This window comes from Carassius gibelio, chromosome A16, assembly GCF_023724105.1.
Source record: "Carassius gibelio isolate Cgi1373 ecotype wild population from Czech Republic chromosome A16, carGib1.2-hapl.c, whole genome shotgun sequence".
In the NCBI taxonomy this organism is placed as follows: Eukaryota; Metazoa; Chordata; class Actinopteri; order Cypriniformes; family Cyprinidae; genus Carassius; species Carassius gibelio.
The window spans coordinates 17,316,811-17,338,088 of NC_068386.1; the positions used below are offsets into that span (position 1 = coordinate 17,316,811).

General features: G+C 36.4%; 3 protein-coding genes across 6 annotated transcripts; all 3 read right to left on the minus strand.

The window, feature by feature from the left end:
• Positions 1–222: 222 nt before the first annotated feature.
• Positions 223–7,299, minus strand: LOC128029989 (stathmin-2-like). Its single transcript, XM_052617440.1, has 5 exons — positions 7,124–7,299; positions 4,971–5,066; positions 4,109–4,284; positions 3,716–3,907; positions 223–1,619 (listed from the first exon to the last, which is right to left on the minus strand). The coding sequence occupies exons 1-5, from the start codon at positions 7,140–7,142 to the stop codon at positions 1,560–1,562; spliced, it is 543 nt and encodes a 180-aa protein (XP_052473400.1). The 5' UTR covers positions 7,143–7,299; the 3' UTR covers positions 223–1,559.
• Positions 7,300–8,623: 1,324 nt separating this feature from the next.
• Positions 8,624–14,437, minus strand: LOC128031217 (uridine phosphorylase 1-like). 3 transcript variants are annotated; one of them, XM_052619499.1, is made up of 9 exons: positions 14,288–14,415; positions 14,084–14,129; positions 12,442–12,619; positions 12,124–12,235; positions 11,870–12,028; positions 11,367–11,481; positions 10,993–11,202; positions 10,749–10,895; positions 8,624–10,648 (listed from the first exon to the last, which is right to left on the minus strand). In XM_052619499.1, coding segments are annotated over exons 3-9 (894 nt in total). In that variant the 5' UTR covers positions 12,444–12,619; positions 14,084–14,129; positions 14,288–14,415; the 3' UTR covers positions 8,624–10,499. The 3 variants fall into 3 exon arrangements, with proteins under 3 accessions (XP_052475459.1, XP_052475458.1, XP_052475460.1); XM_052619498.1 differs by lacking the exon at positions 12,442–12,619 and having other exon boundaries at positions 14,084–14,128; positions 14,288–14,437; XM_052619500.1 differs by lacking the exons at positions 12,124–12,235; positions 12,442–12,619; positions 14,084–14,129; positions 14,288–14,415 and having other exon boundaries at positions 11,842–11,982.
• A 2,333-nt stretch (positions 14,438–16,770) lies between these two features.
• Positions 16,771–20,515, minus strand: LOC128031124 (uncharacterized protein C8orf88). Of its 2 annotated transcripts, XM_052619362.1 has the most exons (8): positions 19,567–20,515; positions 19,227–19,314; positions 18,773–18,849; positions 18,625–18,653; positions 18,423–18,498; positions 18,169–18,278; positions 18,006–18,061; positions 16,771–17,874 (listed from the first exon to the last, which is right to left on the minus strand). In XM_052619362.1, exons 2-8 carry the CDS (start codon positions 19,229–19,231, stop codon positions 17,865–17,867), a joined length of 363 nt encoding a protein of 120 aa, XP_052475322.1. In that variant the 5' UTR covers positions 19,232–19,314; positions 19,567–20,515; the 3' UTR covers positions 16,771–17,864. The 2 variants fall into 2 exon arrangements, with proteins under 2 accessions (XP_052475322.1, XP_052475321.1); XM_052619361.1 differs by lacking the exon at positions 19,227–19,314 and having other exon boundaries at positions 19,567–20,514.
• Between the last annotated feature and the right edge of the window lie 763 nt (positions 20,516–21,278).

Genomic DNA, 21,278 nt, shown 5'->3' on the forward strand with positions numbered 1-21,278 from the left:
TTTTAATTGCAAGCACATTTTTGCCTAAACAAATATATTTATATAGTAGATCTGCCCTGTTCACTGCAACTTGATCAGATCGATAGATTACACACATTATGTTCTCAGTGAATTATGTTAATAAGCTGAGCTCACGTGTTATAACAGGTTTGCTGTCATCTGCTGGTGAAGCGCTGGAATGACATTAACAGAAGCTTAAAAAAGCAAACACAGTAAACCATATTCACAGAACCCCAAACCTTTATTTTCACCAAAGTTTGCGCACACAGAAATGAGAGAGGGGAAAGACAATTTTGGCAGCCGAAGACACTTCAAGCATATTTATAGAGGAGACAGTGATCTGAAAAACAAATCCAAACGAAATCAGAATCATTCAGTGCATATTCTGCATCTGCCTATCACTTCACTTCCAGAGAGAAAGGACACAAATGCTCGGTCAGCCTAACGTGGACCCACACACACACACACACTTGCACACACTCCAACCGCACGAAAATGAACCAAAAAGAAAATAGTCACACGTCAAAGGCTGTAGTTGGGAGTATATGAGGATACATTCCGCTGGTAAAGATGTTACCTATTTTATAAAGCCATACAGATGTCAGAACATTCAGAGAGAGCGCTGCACGAATGAAGATGTCTACTCATCAGCTTGAGTGCTGAAGGCCTGAATCAATGTAAGGGAATGGGGCAGGTCAACGGAAAGAAAAACAGGGATAGAAAACTGTAGTATTCTACCGCAGGCTGTGTCAAGCTGTTTAGACTCTAGTCCAAAGGGTCCAGAAAGGGTGCAGTGTTTCCAAACGTCAGCCAACAAAAGAGTACGTTTCCAGATGTAGACATGCAGATGTGCGTAACATTTCAAGAAAGAGATATTTCATTTTACATAAGGATATTATGCATAGAAACTAAAATACAGAGAAATACAATATGCTGTTGTTTTAAATGAAACGCTATTAACGTTTCAGTACTCATATTTCAAGCTATCTGTTCAGGAAAATGTCTTGATCATGCTGGATATAAACGTAAGTGCACTATATGTTCATGAGTCTGGGTAGGTTTGCGTTTTTAAAACGTAAATCTGGGGCCTGAGCACTGAAGCGTTTTGCATTCTTCACAATTACACCAAACTTCACATCGTTTAACACTGCAAACGTAAGCGGGCGGCTTACTCACAACATCAAGAACTTCTCACATGATCAAAGCAGACGAGCCTGAACCAAAACAAATGAGCATGAACGAATTAACATAGCGTATCGTGTAGATTCGATACATTTGATTTGTTATCATTCAATCTGAAAGAAAGAGAGAGAGTGAGAGATAAAAAAAGATGTGTTTACAAAATAATACTTGTGTCTTCCCATTACTCTATGAAATCAAGCAAGACCGTTCAAACTGTATACGAGTGTGATACTAGTTGTTCTGATTGGTTTTTACCAGTGGTTAGGTGTGTGTGCGTCTGTGTGTGTGTGTGTGTGTGTGTGTGTGTGTGTGTGTGTGAGCAGGATAACAGGTGACAGGTTGGCTGATGAAGGGTTTGGATGAGGAGGAGGATAACTTCACGCTATTAGTTCTTCCCTCAGCTCCTTGTTCCTGCGGACAATTGTAGCATGTCGCTCCTGAGAGTCAAAACAAACAGAGGATCACATATCATAATTCTGATGATCAATTTAAGACTGAAAAGGGCTTATAATAAATAAATTAATTATAAAAAACACCTAACTAGGGATGCCAGTTCAGTGTGTTAATTTAGTGCAATTAATTTTGGACAAAATGTGTAAAAATTATTAATGCATTTATTGTGCCCCGCCCGCTGTGATGTTGCCTATTAGAGTCATATGCTCCTGAAATTCAAGATCAAAAACATTCCTTTTGTCTCTTATTTATATCACATGAGCAAGAGTGTCTTTCCAAATATCTGCACGATTGGAAATGTGATATTGATTTTGCACAAAAGTTCAATAAACAAAAATTTAGGCAACATATTGTCAAATGTTGTCTGTTTTGATCAATTTCACAAACAAAAATCGTTCCAAGCAAAGCCACAGTAGAACTGCTCCTTTCCAAGCAACACACAGTGGTGTTTCATTACTAAATGAATCCAGTGTTTGAATGAATTGATTGAGCCAATGAATCAGGGAACTATTCATAAAGACTGTTTCCTGAACGAAACAGCCGTTTGAACGAACCAGTTGATTCGTTGAATGATTGAATGACTCAAGGGGCAGTCACACCGCACTTTTCGTTCCGTTGACTTCCATTCATATGCATGCGAATGCAGCAGACCAGAAACGCAAGCTCATGAACTCTGACCTGCGAATTGGCATCCCGTGATGACGTGTGACCAGTAGAAGATCAATACATCACTGTGTGACCTCTCAGTACAGAAATTCAAAAATGGAGGAAGCGCTAATTTTAGCCGTAGCACAGCGTCCTATTTTATATAATTCATAGTTAAATTATTCTAAAAATAAAAATTAAAAAAGAAGATGCATGGTTCGCAGTGTCAATGGAAACAGGAACAGATGGTACATTTGAATGCGGACACATTTTATTGCTTAGTGTGTTTATATTTATATATAGAGAGAGAAACAGAGAGTACAGTATAATAAGACGCTTTCGACGCCGTAAATATTTTGCACGTTGAAAATCTAGTGTGACCGCCCCTTCACTCACTCACTCACTCACTCACAAGACAGTGAGTTGCTGCCACCTACTGGCAGCTTTTAGTTTGATATTTAGAGTACCATATCATTTTTGTAATGTCTATTCAATGCTTTTCTCATTCTACTCGATAATGCCACAAATTATCTTTTGGAGGCTAATTCCTTACACAAAACTGATGTGCGATTAATTTGTGATTAATTAGATTAATCAGCACATTAATTAATCTAAATATTTAGATAAAAAATGTAAACACTCGACAACTCTAAAGGCCCGTTCACACAAAGCACGATAACTATAAAGATAACGATATTAGCGTCCACACCAGTGAACGATACTGTTTGTGTATTCTAAGAAGACGCGTGTCTGCTGCTTTATATTCTCAATCTCATTACAGCAGGATCGATTCTGATTGGTTGGCAATGTTTTTTATCATTCATCAGAAAAAAATGATCGTTCTGAAAGTTATTCCAACGATATCGTTTCTCTGTGTCTTTATCGTTATAGTTGTGGCGAGGACTCCGCTATTCTTTAATATTGAGAAGTTTTAGAACTATATCTTTATCGTTATCTTTATAGTTATCGTGCTTGGTGGGCGATAATACATACAATACACATATACATAATAATTGTTTTTGAAAATTGTCAAATTAAACATTAAAAGAAATATAAACAAAATTACATAAAAAAACGTAAGCCATATTTGCAATAAAGATATGTCTCTAAACAATGTATAATCATAATTGCCCAATGTCCATTTTAATAATTTTTAATAAAAATAATACATAAAGTCTGTTTTGCTGGAAAATTGCAGCATTTTGCTCCTGATAAGGTCAATACATATAGTGAGATCAAATTTAACACTAACATAATTAATGTTATAATCACATATTAATCATAAATTAAATCTAAATATATTCCATCAATCATATATATTGCATTATAGCAACATTTTGCAACATTTAAACAATATTTACTCATAATTACTTAATATTTTCAACTATTTTTGAATATTTATAAATAATGTACAAAGTCTAACTGTTCTGCTCACCTTCTCCAGCAGGCGTTCCATCATGGCTGCCAGGTGGGCCTCACGGTTTTCCTTGTTCTGCTCCATCTTCAGAATGAGCTTTTCCTCTGCCATCTTGCTGAAGTTGCTGTTTTCCTCCATGGCTTTGAGCAGCACATCCCTCTCGTGCTCACGTTTCTCAGCCAGAGCTCTGAGCACCTGAGCTTCCTGGGACTGTTGAGGAAAGTCATTGAATGCATAAGCATCCAAACATAAAGAAATGAAAGGGAATATGGTTCATGAAGGTTAAATCGATGCTAGCGTGGTTGAGCAATATGTATTGATTTATTGTTTCATATACATTTGTCTGTATTAATAAAATGGTCAGCTTTATAGCTACAGCTATTCTGATTTGATTCATTCAGTTCCACTGACCCTCCTGCGGTTCTCAGCAGCCTCCAGCTTCTTCTGGATGTCTTCCAGTGACATATCCCTCTTCTTTGGAGGAGAGGTGATGCTGTGGGCCACGTCTGACACCGGTGAGGGTGGTTTCAGAATCACCTCGAAGGCCTGGCCTGAGGCCCTTTTGTTTATTGGCTTCACTTCCATATCTATACAAGACAACCACCAATGTCAATATAATTTATATAATTTTAACTGTTTGTCATGATTATGGTTTACCAAATCTTGTTTTTTATTTTGTTTTTTTCATATGCGACAAAAATACAAAACTTCATGTTTCTAATACTGTTTTCATAACTTTAAGCACATAATTAATCAAGATTCTGATCCGGAAATGATCAACATTTTAAATATTTTCCTGTATTTATTGCCATGAAAATTTTAATTTGACATACTAAGTCATAATTATCAAGTCTATTTTTGCCTTGAATATAAATATGAATTAGTGTTTCACAATTTAACTTATGTCATAATATCAGTTTTTTTTTTTTTACTTTACTTTTTTTTTATCTCAGTTTTGATATTTTGTCATAATTATGATTTACAAAAAGCATGAATTAGTTTTCTGACAGCAGAAATGGGCTTCAAAAAAAAAAAAAACGTTTTCATACATTTAAGAGCACAATCAATCAAGACTCTGAAACAAGAAATAAGCACAATTTTAAATGTTTTCGTTTATGTATAATTATATAAAAATCTTATATTTATTTATTTTTATTTTGTAATATTTATATAATTTTTTTAATATATTTATGATATAAAATATCATAGCATATTTATAGTATATATAGTATTATTCTGCTTCAAATCATTATCAGTTAGTTCTCTCACTTACCGTCAAACTCACAGACAAGGTTGTTGCGTGTCTGTTGGCTGAAGCAGGAGCAAATGAGCGAGAGCATGGACAGCTCCTTCATCTTCTCCTTGTATGCTGGAACAACACACAGTTGGCCTCTTGTTAATGTACACACATCCACTACTCTCGCACAAATGTGCTGAAGTTTACAGGCCAGAGCATATTGCCCCGTCTCTTCAGAGGTCAATAACACACGCTTCATCTCCGAGGGTCTGTTTCTATGATGCTTCAACTGAGTGACTGATCAACTCTGTGACTTTAGCTACATTAGCTACTTTTTGAAAGGCTATGATTATCATTACAGCGGTGAACAATGTAAAAAGTGGGTTTAAATAGTTGAATATCAGGAATTAAGTGAACAAGATTAAAAATGTGGGAAATTTTCCAACACGATCACTACACACCAATAAAAAAACTGGTGTAGAATCTATTTAGAAACAATTACTGATAGTAGTACATTTCGGCAGGTAACATTGATTTTTAACTCACTGAATTTTAAAGTAGAAAGAATGCAATACTATTTTCTTGTAAACTGCTTATAACCAACTGGGATACAACTAGCAAATCCCTGAAAACTCTGGCACAAATGGAGTCTACTAAGAGTCTATTCAAACAAATGGAGCTTGCAGACTCATGAAAAATGCAGGAGGCACACTAATGAAACTTCCCATTTCCTGCCCTCAGTAGCGTTTTACAGATTATAAACACATCTAACAGCCCATTAGCTAGGAAATTACTGTCAGACACAATGCAGACTAGGACACGCTAAACAGCTGTAACGAAATAAAAAAAAAGAATGCAAATATAGTCATCAGCTGGTTGTAATCTAAGATGAGACACAGATCCCATACTTCCTATGTCCAAATCACACGCAGGAGCTGTTTCCTGCCAGGGTCACATACTGGTGTCCACACATTGTCAATACTTGTGTGTCCGGTGCTGCAAAGGCCACCATGTGCAGCGTCCCACTGCTGCAGGGCTGGCCGCTCTCCCAGTCTGCGTCCCTTCAGCCGCCTGCAGCTCCCCTGCTATTCTTATCAAGATCAACAACCAGGCCCACAGAACCAGAGCCTTCCACTCATCAATACAGCCCGACACAACAGGCCCCCGATAGATTCGGAAAGGTGACTTTACAACTTCGGCGATTTTGCAGGCTACCCGGAATCCAAAAATGAATCAATACATATCTAAAAAACATTGTGAAATACGCCCATGCGGTCTGGTCATGAAATGACTCCACAACAAAACATAGGTGGATCTGACTACGGTTAAAAAAAGAAACACCATAGATTAGAAATTATTTTATTTTAATCTATTTTAAATACTTCAAAATGACTCGAACCATAGCCATGCCGATGTGTTATTGATGCTATTATATTAAAACAGTACTGTGCATGTAACAAATGAGCTAGGCCTGTGTGTTATATCTCACAATAGACTTATTATAATTGTGGTTTCTGAATGCATACTAATTAAAAATCAAATGGAGTGTGAATGAAAATCTGTCACCTTGGTATCCCTGATGCCAGCACTATTGTCTATAAAACAAGAACGATGCCATCCACAACAACAACTACAACAAAGCTTCTCTAATTGTCTTGATTATTCCATATAAAGCAAGAATCGCTGGTTAAATGCGAGTTCCTGAGGGAAATGCTCCATGAGGAGGTATCTGTGGGGGTTTGGGGATAGATTGTCTGGGCTGTGTTTCTTGGGTGCGGTCTTTCTGCATTATGATGCGAGGCAGCAGGAGCAGGTGCGCCATCGCCAATCATCAGACATAAATACAGGGCACTACTGAGAATTTGACGTACTGTGTTTATTTCAATTCATAATGAATGACATTCGCTTTGGCTATAGACTACCCTACATAAAAAGGGGGAAAACGCAAATCTACCATTGTAGAATGCATCAAATAACGCAGATTCTGATTTCATACAATGCACTTTTCGCCCGAATAAATTATTAATAATATAAGAAACATGTTAATATAAGCATTGTGTATGCTCTATATGCACCGTATAGTTTGGCATGGTATAACGCTCTGCACTGACAGACCTGGTCTCTATTAGTACGTTAACAAATGCAACAATGGATTAAAGATGACAGGTGAAGAAATGCGCAGCACGTACCGATAGCTGTTTTGGCCATGGTGTCCTTTCTTGAATCCGTATTGATTTCCACAACGGTCGAGGTGTGTGCCAGTGGCGCTGAGAGCGGACGATGCTTAAGGCACTGAGTCAGCAGAGCACAATGAGGAGCGCGGAGGGATGCGAGGAATGGGAGCGGCTGACTTCTGGTCGAGTCCGCGCAACAGCAGATTGGCCGCCGGCAGCAATTCACTTCACTGACGTGTGGAAGGAAGAAGGAAGGAGGAAGGAGGGGGGAAAAACTGGCCTGCATATAATCGAGCGTCGTGTGTGGGTACAGGCATACAGTGGGGATAGAACAGAATCAGCCCCCTTTAAAATAATCACATTATGTTGCTTTGCAGCCTGAAACGAAGACTGACATTTTTTATCCAGCTGTATTCACTCAGTGCAACTTATAACAGCCTAATGAAACACCATGTCAGAATTTGTATTATTATTTTTTAAACAGAATCATTGAGTTGGAAAAAGGATCACCCCCTTGAACCACCTTTTACTTTAATTACAGCCTGTAGTCTGTTGGGATTTGTCTCTACTATCTTATTTTGGCAAGTGCTCCAATCCCTGCTGCAGAGAAACACCCCCATAACAGGATTTTGCCGCTTTACTGTAGGAATGGTATTATTTGGATGGTATTGAATTTCCCCGACACATTATTTTTGGTGTTGAGGCCAAATAATTCAAAGTGCTCTTCAAGCTCAGTCATTACTTTTTTTCTTGCAATCCTCCCATACAGGCCACATTTGTGGAGAATTTGTGATATTGTTGCTCACATGTACACAATAACCACTCTTTGTCAAATTCCTGCAACTGCTTTAGATTGCTGAAGGCCTCTCGGTAGCCTCTCTGACCAGTTTATTCCAGGCTCTTTCATCACCCAGTCTGGAGCGATGTCCTGTTCCAGGGAGGCTCCGTGTTGTACCAGATAACTTCTGAAAACACCTATAACTAACCTTAAGAGGTCAAACTACATGTATATATGATCTGTTGGAATTTTTCAGCCCTGTTGCATATGTTTGCAGTCGTGATTTGTGTAATTTTATCGCAATAAAACTTAAATAGACAGTTTGTCATTAAAAACAAACAATGCCAAAATTGCAAGCATGGTTGCAGATTTAAAGGGATAGTTCACCCCAAAATAAAAATGATGTCATCATTTACTTTTCATTTACCCTCAAGTTTTTCTGTTGAATACAAAAAACGAACATATTTCGAAGAATGTCGGTAGCCAAACAGTTGACATTACCCATGGAAACAATTCTATGGAAGTCAATGGTTACCATCAACACTTATTTTACTTTATTAGGCAGTCACTCACTGTACGGGCAAGCCACTTCAGGACCAAATGTTGGTTTAAAAGACATGTGTTTGAACACTTTTTCATACAGCAGTTTGAGTGACAGGGTTGAATAGTTTAGATTGGTGAATGCAACCAATTTTGTGTAAACACTGAGATGGAGGAATTAGATTATTTACCTGCTGTGCAAAGGGTATCATTTATTTGAGTGTCAAATGTTACATATTTGTAATTGGGAAATCATTCAGCAACATGTTAAAAATATGAAATTTTTGATTTGATGATTATAGACAATTCATGAATATCAAAACCACTAAGACAAAAATGTATGCAGGAAAATTTGAATGTCACATCAATACTAACATAAATGCTGTCGAGGCAACTCCGCAGTTTCTGAGACTCAGCCATATATTTCGATTAAAAGAATGATTAGTAAAATTTCCTTAAATTTACTTAATCTCACACCATCCAAGATTTAGATAAATTTGTTTCTTAATCTGAACATATTTGGAGATATTTATCATTACATCACTTGCTTACCAATGGATCCTCTGCAGTGAATGGGTGCCATCAGAATGAGAGTCCAAACAGCTGAATAAAAACATCATAATAATTCACAAGTAATCCACACAACTCCAATCCATCACAAAATGATGGAAGAGAAAGTAAAGAGAAAATCTTTATGTTTGTAATAAACAAATCCATCCTTAAAGCATTTTAATTTTAAATGGTAGCATCTGTTCAAAATACCAGATATAATTCTTAACTTTTCCTCCAGTGGAAAAAGTCCATGCACTGTTGTCCTCTCAAATCAAAATTCAAAGGAAACTGTCTGGGACGGTTTTTTTCCCCCACTGCTTGTCATTGGTGCTTGATCTGTTCATATTTCTCTCCTGATTCAGACAAGACAATGTTTTCACTGGAGAAAGCAATATTATAGATAGAGAACTCATTTTTTAGAGAAAGCAACGGATTGAAGTTACAAAATAGATTTGTTTATTATACTCTCATCTTGTTGTTTACTTGCATCACTTGTCGATTATTGTTTTTAATCAGCTATTTGAAAGCGGATTCTGATGGCACCCATTCACTGCAGAGAATACATTGGTGAGTAAGTGATGTAATGATATATTTCTCCAAATATGGTCAAATGAAGGAACAAACTTATCTACATCTTGGATGGTGTGAGGTTGAGTAAATTTTAATCAAATTTCAAATTTTTTGGATGAATTATTCCTTTAATATTCTTTATTATATCTGCTTATTTTAATATTCTAATGTTGCTAATTAACCTTGATATTGACTTTTGATATACTAATGTTGACACATAACACTTCCTACTCAGTATTTATTTATTTGCATTTATTTAATATAAAACTGAAATTGGACCACATACAGCTTTCATTTATTAAATAATTTCATCTCTGTGTTTTATTTTTCAGAATGTTGTATAACAAAACATTCAGTTACGGAAATAAAATAATACATTCCATGTTAAACATAGCAAACTTAAGGAGAAATATTATGCAATATTTAATTCATTTGTGAACATTTCATTTTAAGACATTTGTGAACATTACAGTCAAATTTTACAAACAATTTGTTTGTAACATAACCATAGACCAACAAACAGAGGTTTAATGTTTTTTGAAAATTCTCCTTGGACCCTTTTTAAGGTATCTAGTGCTAAAACCGCTTAGCTCTTTCTCTCTTTTTTGTATAAAATCTTTCCCTTTTACACAACTACTTCACCAGGAGTAGTTTAAATAAGTGCCTTTTAAAACAATAATAAATATATGTAATTTAAGACAAATCAAATTGTCTAGAAAATAATGTGCCTTTTACCAATTTAAAACAAGGAAATTAAGGTATTACATTCAAGGCATGAGGTTGAATGAGCATTTTAGTAATTGCAGTATTAAACTGTAGAAAAATTCTAAGGTATTTCTGTTATCTTGGTCACTTTTGATAAACTTTTAAGAGCTGCTTTTTGTCATATATTCAAATAACTGCACTATACTTTTCCCTACCTTTGCCTCGGACTCTTTCAAAGCTTTCAAACTAACTTTTCTTATAGGCATTCAGCTTCTTTTTGATGTAATGTCCAACCAGGACCTGAGGTCGCTGCTGGTAGTTATTCAGGATGTCATGAGAGCTGGTCAGCTGGTCTCCTTTCAGTCTGTCCAGCAGCGTTACACACACAACCGCAGCTGAAGAAACAGGAAAAAATTCTTCAACCTGAACCATGAAATATCACAAACTTGCACAAGTATTGCTCATTGCTCAGTAAATGGTGTATAAATTACGTACCTTGAAGATTGCTCAGTTTGCACATGGCTGCAAACACAGACGACTCCATTTCAATGTTACGAACCCCAGCGGCATAGGCTTCGGAAAGATAGCTCTGTTTATCTTCTTCACTATACGAGCAGAAGGCCCCATCCAGCCGAGCTTGACCTGTCCCAAGACAGAGCATTCAAATGCAACAAACTCAACAGTGCAAAAAATTGACACTGCAATTATAACATTCTATACAATTTCAAAACATTTATACCTTCATAGAAGTCAAGGGTGCACATTGTGTTACCAATAACGGTCTCAAACTCTGCAAGGTCTTTGCCACACTGAAAAAGTTCCTCTGCAAGTTCGGCATCAAGTTCTGTGCTCCTGACCACTGGTTTTCCCAGGATGATCTGCTCAAAGCGAGGCTGGAACACAGAATCCACTGACTGTTTGGTAACCACCACAGTACCTGGCTTTAAACCTGACAAAAGACGGAAAAAAAAACTGCTCAGTCAGGAAACAATGAGTCAGGAAATGATTAAAAAAAAAATCCCATGGTTTCACAACATCAGGGCGAGTTGCAGTTGATTTTGAAAGCATGGAAACACCCTTTTGATTAAGCAGTTCAATGGTAAAATGGTGTACCTATTCCACCTGATGTTCCGATGCGCAATACAGTGACATCAGTGCAGTGGGCATGATACAGGAGCTTGATGAGCTCATGCAACATTATAGAAATAGATGGGATGCCCATGCCATGCTACAACACAGAAAAAATTCAAATGTTAACATCCAGATAAACTTAATTTGCAATTGTGTAATTAAAGGTACAGACAAAGGCACTATAATTAAAATGTAAGATCAGTAAGAGCATCAAAATACAGTAAAGACAGTAATATATTATTACAATTTAAATGAAGTTTTCCATTTGAATATATTTTAAAATCTAATTAATTCCTGTGATGGCAAAGCTGAAGTCATTACTCCAGACTTAACAGCTGTGTTTAAATGGAAACCACATTAGATTTGATCAGGATACTTTGATGAATAAAAGAGTTCAAATGAACAGCATTTATATGAATTAGACATATTTTGTAACATTGTAAATGCCTTTACTGACCCTAGTCTTTTGAATGGAATTCACTCACACTGACAGACAGCACAGGTCCAACTTTGTACATGGCATAGCGATCGGTTCCTTCACATATATTTGGAAATTCAGCATTAGGCTCTGACAGCCCCAGTTCTTTGGCAATGTATTCAGTGAAAGACTTCATCCTCCATGGACTTCCTCCTACACACACAAACTGAGACAAAACGTACAACCAAGTGAGTTGGACAGTCCCTGAGTAATTCTAAATGAGTAAGATTTTAATATAAAAAAAAAAGAACTGAAGTTTACTTTAACATCTCCAAACAATGCTGGTAAGTCATGAGTGGATTTTCCCAGGTTAAAATGGTACAGGATGTCATCTTTCATGGAGTCTAAATGGGGATTGTTCACATATATGGACCTATGCAGGGAAAATATAAGTTTGGCATTTATATGAAACAGGACAGCTGTTGGTTGGTTATTAGGAGAACTCTTTAAAGTAACATTTTAAAAAGGTCATATAATGTTGCTAAAAATATCTTTACATTTTGTATTTGGCATAATGCAATGTGTTTATGCGGTTTAAGGTAAAAAAAAAAAAAACTAACTAATTTCGATATACTGTACATTATTGTTGCTCCTCTCGGTCCCGCCTTTCTGAAACGCTGATTTTTACAAAGCTCATCATTCTGAAAAGCGAGGTGTGCTCTGATTGGCCAGCTATCCTGTGCATTGTGATTGGCCGAATACCTCAAGCGTGTGATGGAAATGTTATGCCCCTTAGCATACTGTGATGCCGTGTGTCCTGGCACGATGAGACAAAACCAATAAAACCCATTACAAATGAGGCATTTGTTGCATCCAGTGGGGACATAATTACTGATTATTTTGACTTGTACTGTATTTGTACGCATTGTGTTTCACGCTACATTAACATAAAACCATGTCTGGAGAAACGACAAACAACAAGCACTACTCTACACTGCTCAAAACCCGCATTTGAATCATCAGTGGCAAATTCTTGGAATATAAAAAAAACGTACTTACAGGATGTGAGTCAAAAGTGCCAGACTGCCCTTGCTAAGTTGGAACTGAGGAACAGAGTGAATGCGGGCGGTGGGCTTGACACTTAACTTTTATAAAAAAATATCTCTTTGAATTTGAGACTCTAGTCTTTGCAACTTTATAGACCTTCTTTATGCACCAAGAGCTTGTAACACTCCAAAGAAAAATTGAAATCTCATCATATGACCCCTTTAACCAAACAATATAACGTAATAACTGTCAGGAGGAAACACAGAGGTCGTGAGAAGGGCACTGAGAGGAACATATGATTTCCGTTTTGTATCACTTCTCATAGATCTAAAAGAAAATTGTTTCCTTATGGAACAACATTTGTGTCCAGCAAATTAATCTGTCATTTATCCAATGCGATATACAGTGGATGGATAAAATCCTTTAATAAATTACTGAATTACATGCATATATTAACCCTCAGGTTGTGTTTGGGTCATTTTGACCTGGAAAGAACATTATTTCTCCCGAAAATGTTACTTAATGTTATCGCATTGGACTAATATTAACTGACTTTGTTTACACAGGGTAAAACTACTTCCACCACAAAAATGGTACATTTTCGTTAAACGTTTTTTATTTTATTCAACCTTGTTACACTTGTTGTGTTCCCGGTCAAAACTGACCAGTCTACAAAAAATTTACTTTAAATCTCTTGTTATGCAATATTATCACCTAATAGTGGTATCCATCTTTTTGTCAGCTTGTTTCCCTTGAATTAGGACTGGTTTTGTGTGGTTTTTTTTTTTAAACGGATTGATCGTAGGACTCATTAATCTGAGTTTACATACCTCAGTTTTTGAGTGAAAAAGCATTATTCATGGATAACTTTGTCAATATTAAATAATATACGAAAAACAATTGCACTGTCTCTCACACTAGCATGTTCTAATGTTCACCTATCACCTATTATTTTTGGTCATAAACTGATGGACCTAAGCTCAGATTAATGAGGACTACAATCAATCAGTTCCAGCATTAACACAAAACCAGTCCTAATTGACAGAAACAGAAAACAAGCAGGCAAAGATTGATACCAATATAAGGTGATAATACTGCTTAACAAGACATTTATAAACTATTTTTGTGCCGTGATCAAAAAAGACCGGGAACACCACAAGTGTTATATGGGTTTGAACACAACCTGAGGGTTAAGAGTAAGGAAATAATGAAGAGATGATTGATTCATTCATACCTATCGCACGCCCCGTTCTTCTCGTCACCCAGCGGCATTTTTTTTTCTAAGATGGACACATCAACAAACCATCAATTTTCAACGTAAAAATGGTCTTGTATAACAACTCAACCTATGCACAATAAACAACTTTGCCAAACAATAAAATTGACTAAACAGTATTCATTAAAGGACAGTTTCTTAACAAAGTTCGATGTTCGTTACCGTGAGATGGACGTTTCTAACGCTTCCTGATGCAGTGTCCACCGGCAAGGTCACTTGATAAAATACCGTGGGTCTCAGTCAGTGGCTGCTGCTGCTGTCAAACATCCGGCTGTGCCGCTGGTGTACGTGACGGTGTCTCACGAGCAGCGTGTGTTTTCCGCAAGCCCCGCCTCCTGCGGCAGGAAGGACCAGTAGGAGCAACGGATTGGACAGTAGAAGAGTCCTTCATAGCAAGAATAATACTAGAGGCGGGGCCTCGTGTGCACGAGCACCACTTACGTAATAGAAAAAACACTCAATTTGACTACCTTTTGACATTGAAATGACTAACACAAGTTGCTTAATTTACATCACATTAACTATAGATATATTACACCAACGTATGATAACTTGTGTGTGTTTTTTTTTTAATAAATATCGTTTTATTCATTTTGACCTTTTTGTTTGATGTATCTAATGCAATGGTTTCTGAAATGAAAACTTAATCTAAAACAAAAGCAACCTTAGTAAATCACACACACAAACACACACACACACACACACACACACATATATATATATATATATATATATATATATATATATACATATATATATATATATATATATATATATATATATATATATATATATATATTAATGATAAATCAACTGATGCCAACTGGGGGCTGTTTCATAAAACAAGTTTACCAAATAAACCAGGCTTATTTCAGTTAGCCTGACTTATTTTCACTTGATTTGGTTTCATAAAGCAAAATTACCATAGCTCAAACTCAGTCACTGTGGCAACTAATGCTGGGAAATTAAACTGGTCCAGAGCAGGCTAAGCAGAGCTCCTCTATCACGGACCAATTTTAAGATCTCTCATGTAAAGAGTTGTTTACAATGTTAAAGGGTTAGTGCACACCAAAATTATGTAATTAATAACTCACCCTCATGTCGTTCCAAATCAGTAAGACCTACGTTTATCTTCGGAAAACACAGTTTAAGATATTTCAGATTTAGTCAGAGCTTTCAGTCCCTCCATTGAAGCTGTGTGTACAGTCTACTGTCCATGTCCAGAAAGGTAATAAAAACATAATCAAAGTCGTCCGTGTGACATCAGAGGGTCAGTTAGAATTTTTTGAAGCATCGAAAATACATTTTGGTCCAAAAATAGCAAAAACTACGACTTTATTCAGCATTGTCTTCTCTTCCGTGTCTGTTGTGAGAGAGTTCAAAACAAAGCAGTTTGTGATATCCGGTTCGCGAACGAATCATTCGATGTAACCGGATCTTCTTGAACCAGCTCACCAAATCAAACTGAATCATTTTAAATGGTTCTCGTCTCCTATTAAGCTGTGAACTTTTTTACATGGCTGCCACTCCCTCTGAGTTAAAACAAACCAATATCCCGGAGTAATTCATTTACTCAAACAGTACACTGACTGAACTGCTGTGAAGAGAGAACTGAAGATGAACACCGAGCCGAGCCAGATAATGAGCGAACCATTGACTCGTTCACGAATTCATTGAGTTACTTTAGTCTGTAAATTAAAGCTCAAACCCTACAGGATTACGCAGCAAAACAATAGACTAATTTTGAGAGGATCTTAAACTAGCAGCTCATGCTATGCTCAACAACCCATTTGGATAAAACTAAAGCAATTCTGCAAAGATTTGTGGACCACTAATGTCCAGGAAGTGTTTGGTTGTTGCTAAAGGTGGCACAAGTAGAGTTTAAATTTGAAGTGTTATTCACATCACTCTTAAAAATAAAGGTGGTTCGCGATGCCATAGAAGAACCTTTTTGTCTAAATGGTTCCATAAAAAACCTTTAATATCTGAAGAACATTTCTGTTTTCTTTGTGGAAACAAAAATGGTTCTTCTATGGCATTGCTTGAAGAACCTTTTAAAAGCAGCTTTATTTTAAAGCTGTAGTAGGTATCTTTTGTAAAAAATATATTTTTTACATATTTGTTAAACCTGTCATTATGTCCTGACAAGTAGAATATGAGACAGATAATCTGTGAAAAAAATCAAGCTCCTCTGGCTCCTCCCAGTGGTCCTATTGCCATTTGCAGTTGCAGTAACTTTGTTTGTGTTCAAAATGTAGAAACATTTATATAATAAGCGAGTACACCATGAATCCATTTTCCAAACCGTGTTTTTAGATTGTCCTGAATCAATAGGGTGCACCTATAATAAGTGTTTATATTCGGACTATTTTAGATTGCTTCGGGGGTACCGCGGCGGAGTAACCCAGTACCTTTTTGATTCTTCATAGACATAAACAGAGAGAAGTAGTTCCGGCTACGATGTTCTTCCGCAAGACGCAAGCCGTTCTGTTTATTCACCGCTAGAGCGTCAAAAGTTACCAACTGCAGCTTTAAGAGTTTGGATAGGAGTTGGATAAACTTTTTTTTTCCTTCAATAAAAAAAACTATATGTGTTTCTCAAATGTAAGCATGGAACAAAATCAATAAAATAATTAAGCAGCAAGTAAAATAAATGTTCTTTTAATGAGTGTATTCAGTGGAATAAATGCAATTTCAAGTTGAGACAATGAGTCAACAAATTACACTGTGACCACTGATATAGATCAGTGACTGTGACACAAAAAGCAAATATTGCTTCTGCCCAGATGTGCATATCGGGGGGGAAATAAAAAAAGATATCCTTGCATAAGATCCAGAGCTGTCGATTATTTAAAAAATAAAAAAAATTCTAGTAACCTTTAATAAAGTAATACTTGAAAAACTACAGTACTGTAACAAACACTTACTCTGCGCTCCAATCCACTTCACAGCATTTAATTACATTTCAGACATATAAATACTTATGCAAACAAAAATATCTATTTTTGCAATGTTTGCAAAGGTGAAAATAGCTTACTTTAGCTTAAAAAAACTTATAAATACCCATCCACAGGTGCAATAATTGCCAAATTATATTTCTCTCTATATTGTCCAGTGTTAATACAGTTAAGCAAAGTGAAAACATTCCCAATCTGATTCTATGAAGTGTAACTCGGGTATATGAACTTGCTAGAAATTCGTCTGTAGGTGCACTTCAATCTTAAACACTTCAAGTCCAAATATCCCCAAAATGTAATTTTAACACCACAGACCGTGAAGCCATCATAGTAACACAACCTACCTTAGGCAAGAATCAAAACCCTGAGTTTGACATCACAAATGTCTAATAATGTAAAACAAAAGTATACGGTCAAGAAAGGACAACAAGTTTACCATGAGGAAATAGGGTGTGAAATCTTTCACAAGGATCAAGGCATCAGTGCTGTTAGTTTCATTTAACTCTTTTGTACTGTGGACTAGTAAGGAACAAGCATTGCAACAACTATGTTGGGTGAGTTTTATCTAACCTAAGTTTTTAGATTTTTTTTTTTTTTTTTTTTTTTGTATTGATGTTTGTCTTTACAAAACTTTTGAAAACAGTTTTCGCTGTAAAGCTTAAGACAAACATGTTACCCTTTATAACCTTAAAGTTATCAATTTAACTTGTGACCCTTTCCACTTGGTCCCATGCAGTGCAGTTTTAGGGCAATTTAAAAAAGATTGCAAGAAATTCCCCACATTAGGCCGCCCTATGAAAAGAAATATAAATTGATAAACTGTTAATAGTTTTTCCTCATGAATTAACATGCAACAGATAAAATAATAATGTCAGCTCCAGCTCTTGCATTGGTTGTGATATTAGGTTTACGTATGCACTTACAAGTCCTCGTTGTTGTTGTAGTTGGTGATGAAGTATCTGGGAACATCATTGGTTCTCTAGATTGGGTGAAAATACTTATAATTGGAAACGTTGTGCAATACGTGCAATCTTTTGCCAAACAAGTGCTTCACAAAATCTGAAGGAAAAAATCTAATCAACTCACGCCATTCTCCAAAACGATTGGATGTTCTGGTAAAAACTCAGGTTTCATCTTAGCCATTGGACAACTTGCCAACTTGACGAGGAAGTCCCGAGTGTAGCAAATTCTTTCGGCTACAGTTTAAACAACAACAACAAAAACAAGTATTATAAGATCTACTTTAACACTGTATTATCAATGCAGTGTTTTTCTACTAATTACAGGTAAAATCATCTCCCTCATTCTTTCAGTGAATTTCTACTGAAGCAGACACTTGCCTTTCTTCTTTGGTTGGGCGCTGGTACTTTGAAGATGCAGGATTTCATAGAAATGCTCCACTTTAATAATGTTGTCCTGTCCACAGTAAAAACAGTAACCGGACAAAAAAGACACTCTCTCAGTGGAAAAAGATAAGCAAAAAGAAGAGACTAGCAGCTGCAATTAAATTCCAAAGCATGAAAATATTAAAACTGGTCTTACCGGCTTAATCTCAGCATAGCTTTGAAGGACTATAATTGAGATAACCAAAAAAAGCACACACAGAAAAACAATCAAACTTGCACCAAGTGAAATGCACTGATTTGCATTTTTAAAGATTGAAACCAGTACGAACATTCACAACTGGTACCTTGATTTGTGTTAAGACGGCGCAGTGTTCTCGCTGGTTCCAGATTTCTGATGATCCTCTTTGAGACATTCATTTTTCTGACAAACATTTCAACATCATATTGTTTTCACCTACTATTGTGAACATCCTGTCAACATATTTTCACCTATTTCACAATTCTCAACAACTAACGGAGCTATACCTGGCTCTATATAGAAGGATGTGATTCACTATAGAAACAGCCACACATTTGTAGTTGATTGTAATTAAATTATTCCATGTCTAAGAGCCATAAAGTTACTTATGTTTAGAATGTTTGCTAAAGTATTGCTCCCTAACATTTACAGCTCAATTCTGTAAGAGTAAAAGTGAAAGAAATAGGCACATAAACTAGGTTACTATGACCTAATTTCAGAACATGATGATAGATGAGAATATACAGATGACGAGAGATATTGCAGCTTTCCTGACGCACATCATCACTCTCAGTTCAGTGAGGCTAATATCTCACACGACGAATGAGTCAGGTACTTTGTGAAAACCGTTAAACCTGTCCTGTTGAGCTGTAAAAACAAAGAATGGAAACATACCAATGTCACATATGTCTAAAATATTGAAAATAAAAGTGGCATAAACTTCTGACTCAAACGGCATCAACGGTGCTAGCTGCTAGCCACGAACCACGAGTGCGAACTTTTTTCTTTTTCATTTTTTTACCACATAACATCTTCACGAGACACAACAAATGATAACAGAAGAATGTCAAAACATAATTAGTCCAAAATAAACGCGTCATTATAATAATGGCAACTTACAAACTCTCTGACAAAGCGTGCAGCTTCATCCGTCTCCGTCATTTGCAACACATTCATTCATTCCTTCATTCAGAGCTCGTGACTCTCTTCATCCGTGTGCGTTCATTATTATGGCTGTGGGTGAATTCACAGTCTCACATGTTTCACTGCTAGCTAGTATTTGAGTTTTGTCATTCTTTTCTCTTTGTCTCTCTTAAAACAGGTCAGATACTAGAAATGTTCTACAGAATAATTGTTTCCTCGTGCTCCACATATTACAAGTCCTGGGGTATGAAAAAAAGGTTGTAGTTAAGATTCTGTCATTAGATTTGGGCCCTTAGGTGCTAATAGTTACTTTCTCATAAAGGTATAGGATATTCACTGAAATAATATCACCTTGAAAATTGTATGTTATTCATAACAAAGGCACTAAACTTCTTAAAAAATTATAAGAATAAACCTACAACCAGCCTAAGCTGGACTGGTCATCCAGCCTTGACATAGCTGGTCTGCAGGCTGCTTTTAGAGGGTTTTTGACTGCTTCTTTAGCCTCAGTGTAGCTAGACTGAGACCAGCCAACCAGCTGAGGCGTTTGTTTGAGTGAATGGTGTGTTGTTCATAAAAAGGGCACTAACCTTCTTTTTAACTCCCTGCTTAAAAAAAAAAAAAAAATCTAAGCAGGTTACCTTGTTTTAGCTGGTCATAACTGGTCAGCAGGCTTATTTTAAAGGGTTTTTGACCACTTCTTTAGCTGGTCAGGCTGGGAGACCAGCTTAAAACTGGTTTTGATGAACATGTTTATTGTTCCCCCTTTCTAACGAACAACTCCTCACCCACACCTCAGCTTTGGGTTTACTTGACAACACAAACTTTTCCACTGGCCATTGTGACCCAAAATTATGACCTCACTTACCAACCTGTTGTTTGTCACAGCGCTCGTTTCCCGCCATTCTTTTTTTTCATTAAACCTGCTAGAAAATTACATTGTTACAAAATGATGTGCATACTAACATATTCATTGCATGTAATTATTAAATCTCCCAGAGTAATGCCAATAATTTGTGTATGACCTTTTTTATGTACCAAACACACACATACACACACAATTATTATTCTTTTATTTTTTTACTTTTTTGCTCTTTACAAAGATTCAAAAAAAAACCTCAAAATCCTTTTTTAAATATCAGGCCCACACTTCTACCAATGCAGTATATATATATATATATATATATATATATATATATATATATATATATATATATATATATATATATATATACACACACACTCACACACACACATACACACAGTCAGTACAGACCAAAAGTTTGGACACACCTTCTCATTCAAAGAGTTTTCTTTATTTTCATGACTATGAAAATTGTAGAGTCACACTGAAGGCATCAAGGGCTATTTGACCAAGAAGGAGAGTGATGACCTGGGCCAGATGACCTGGCCTCCACAGTCACCGGACCTGAACCCAATCCAGATGGTTTAGGGGTGAGCTGGACCGCAGACAGAAGGCAAAAGGGCCAACAAGTGCTAAGCATCTCTCAGGGAACTCCTTCAAGACTGTTGGAAGACCATTTGAGGTGACTACCTCTTGAAGCTCATCAAGAGAATGCCAAGAGTGTGCAAAGCAGTAATCAAAGCAAAAGGTGGCTACTTTGAAGATGCTAGAATATGACATATTTTCAGTTGTTACACACTTTTTTGTTACGTATATAATTCCA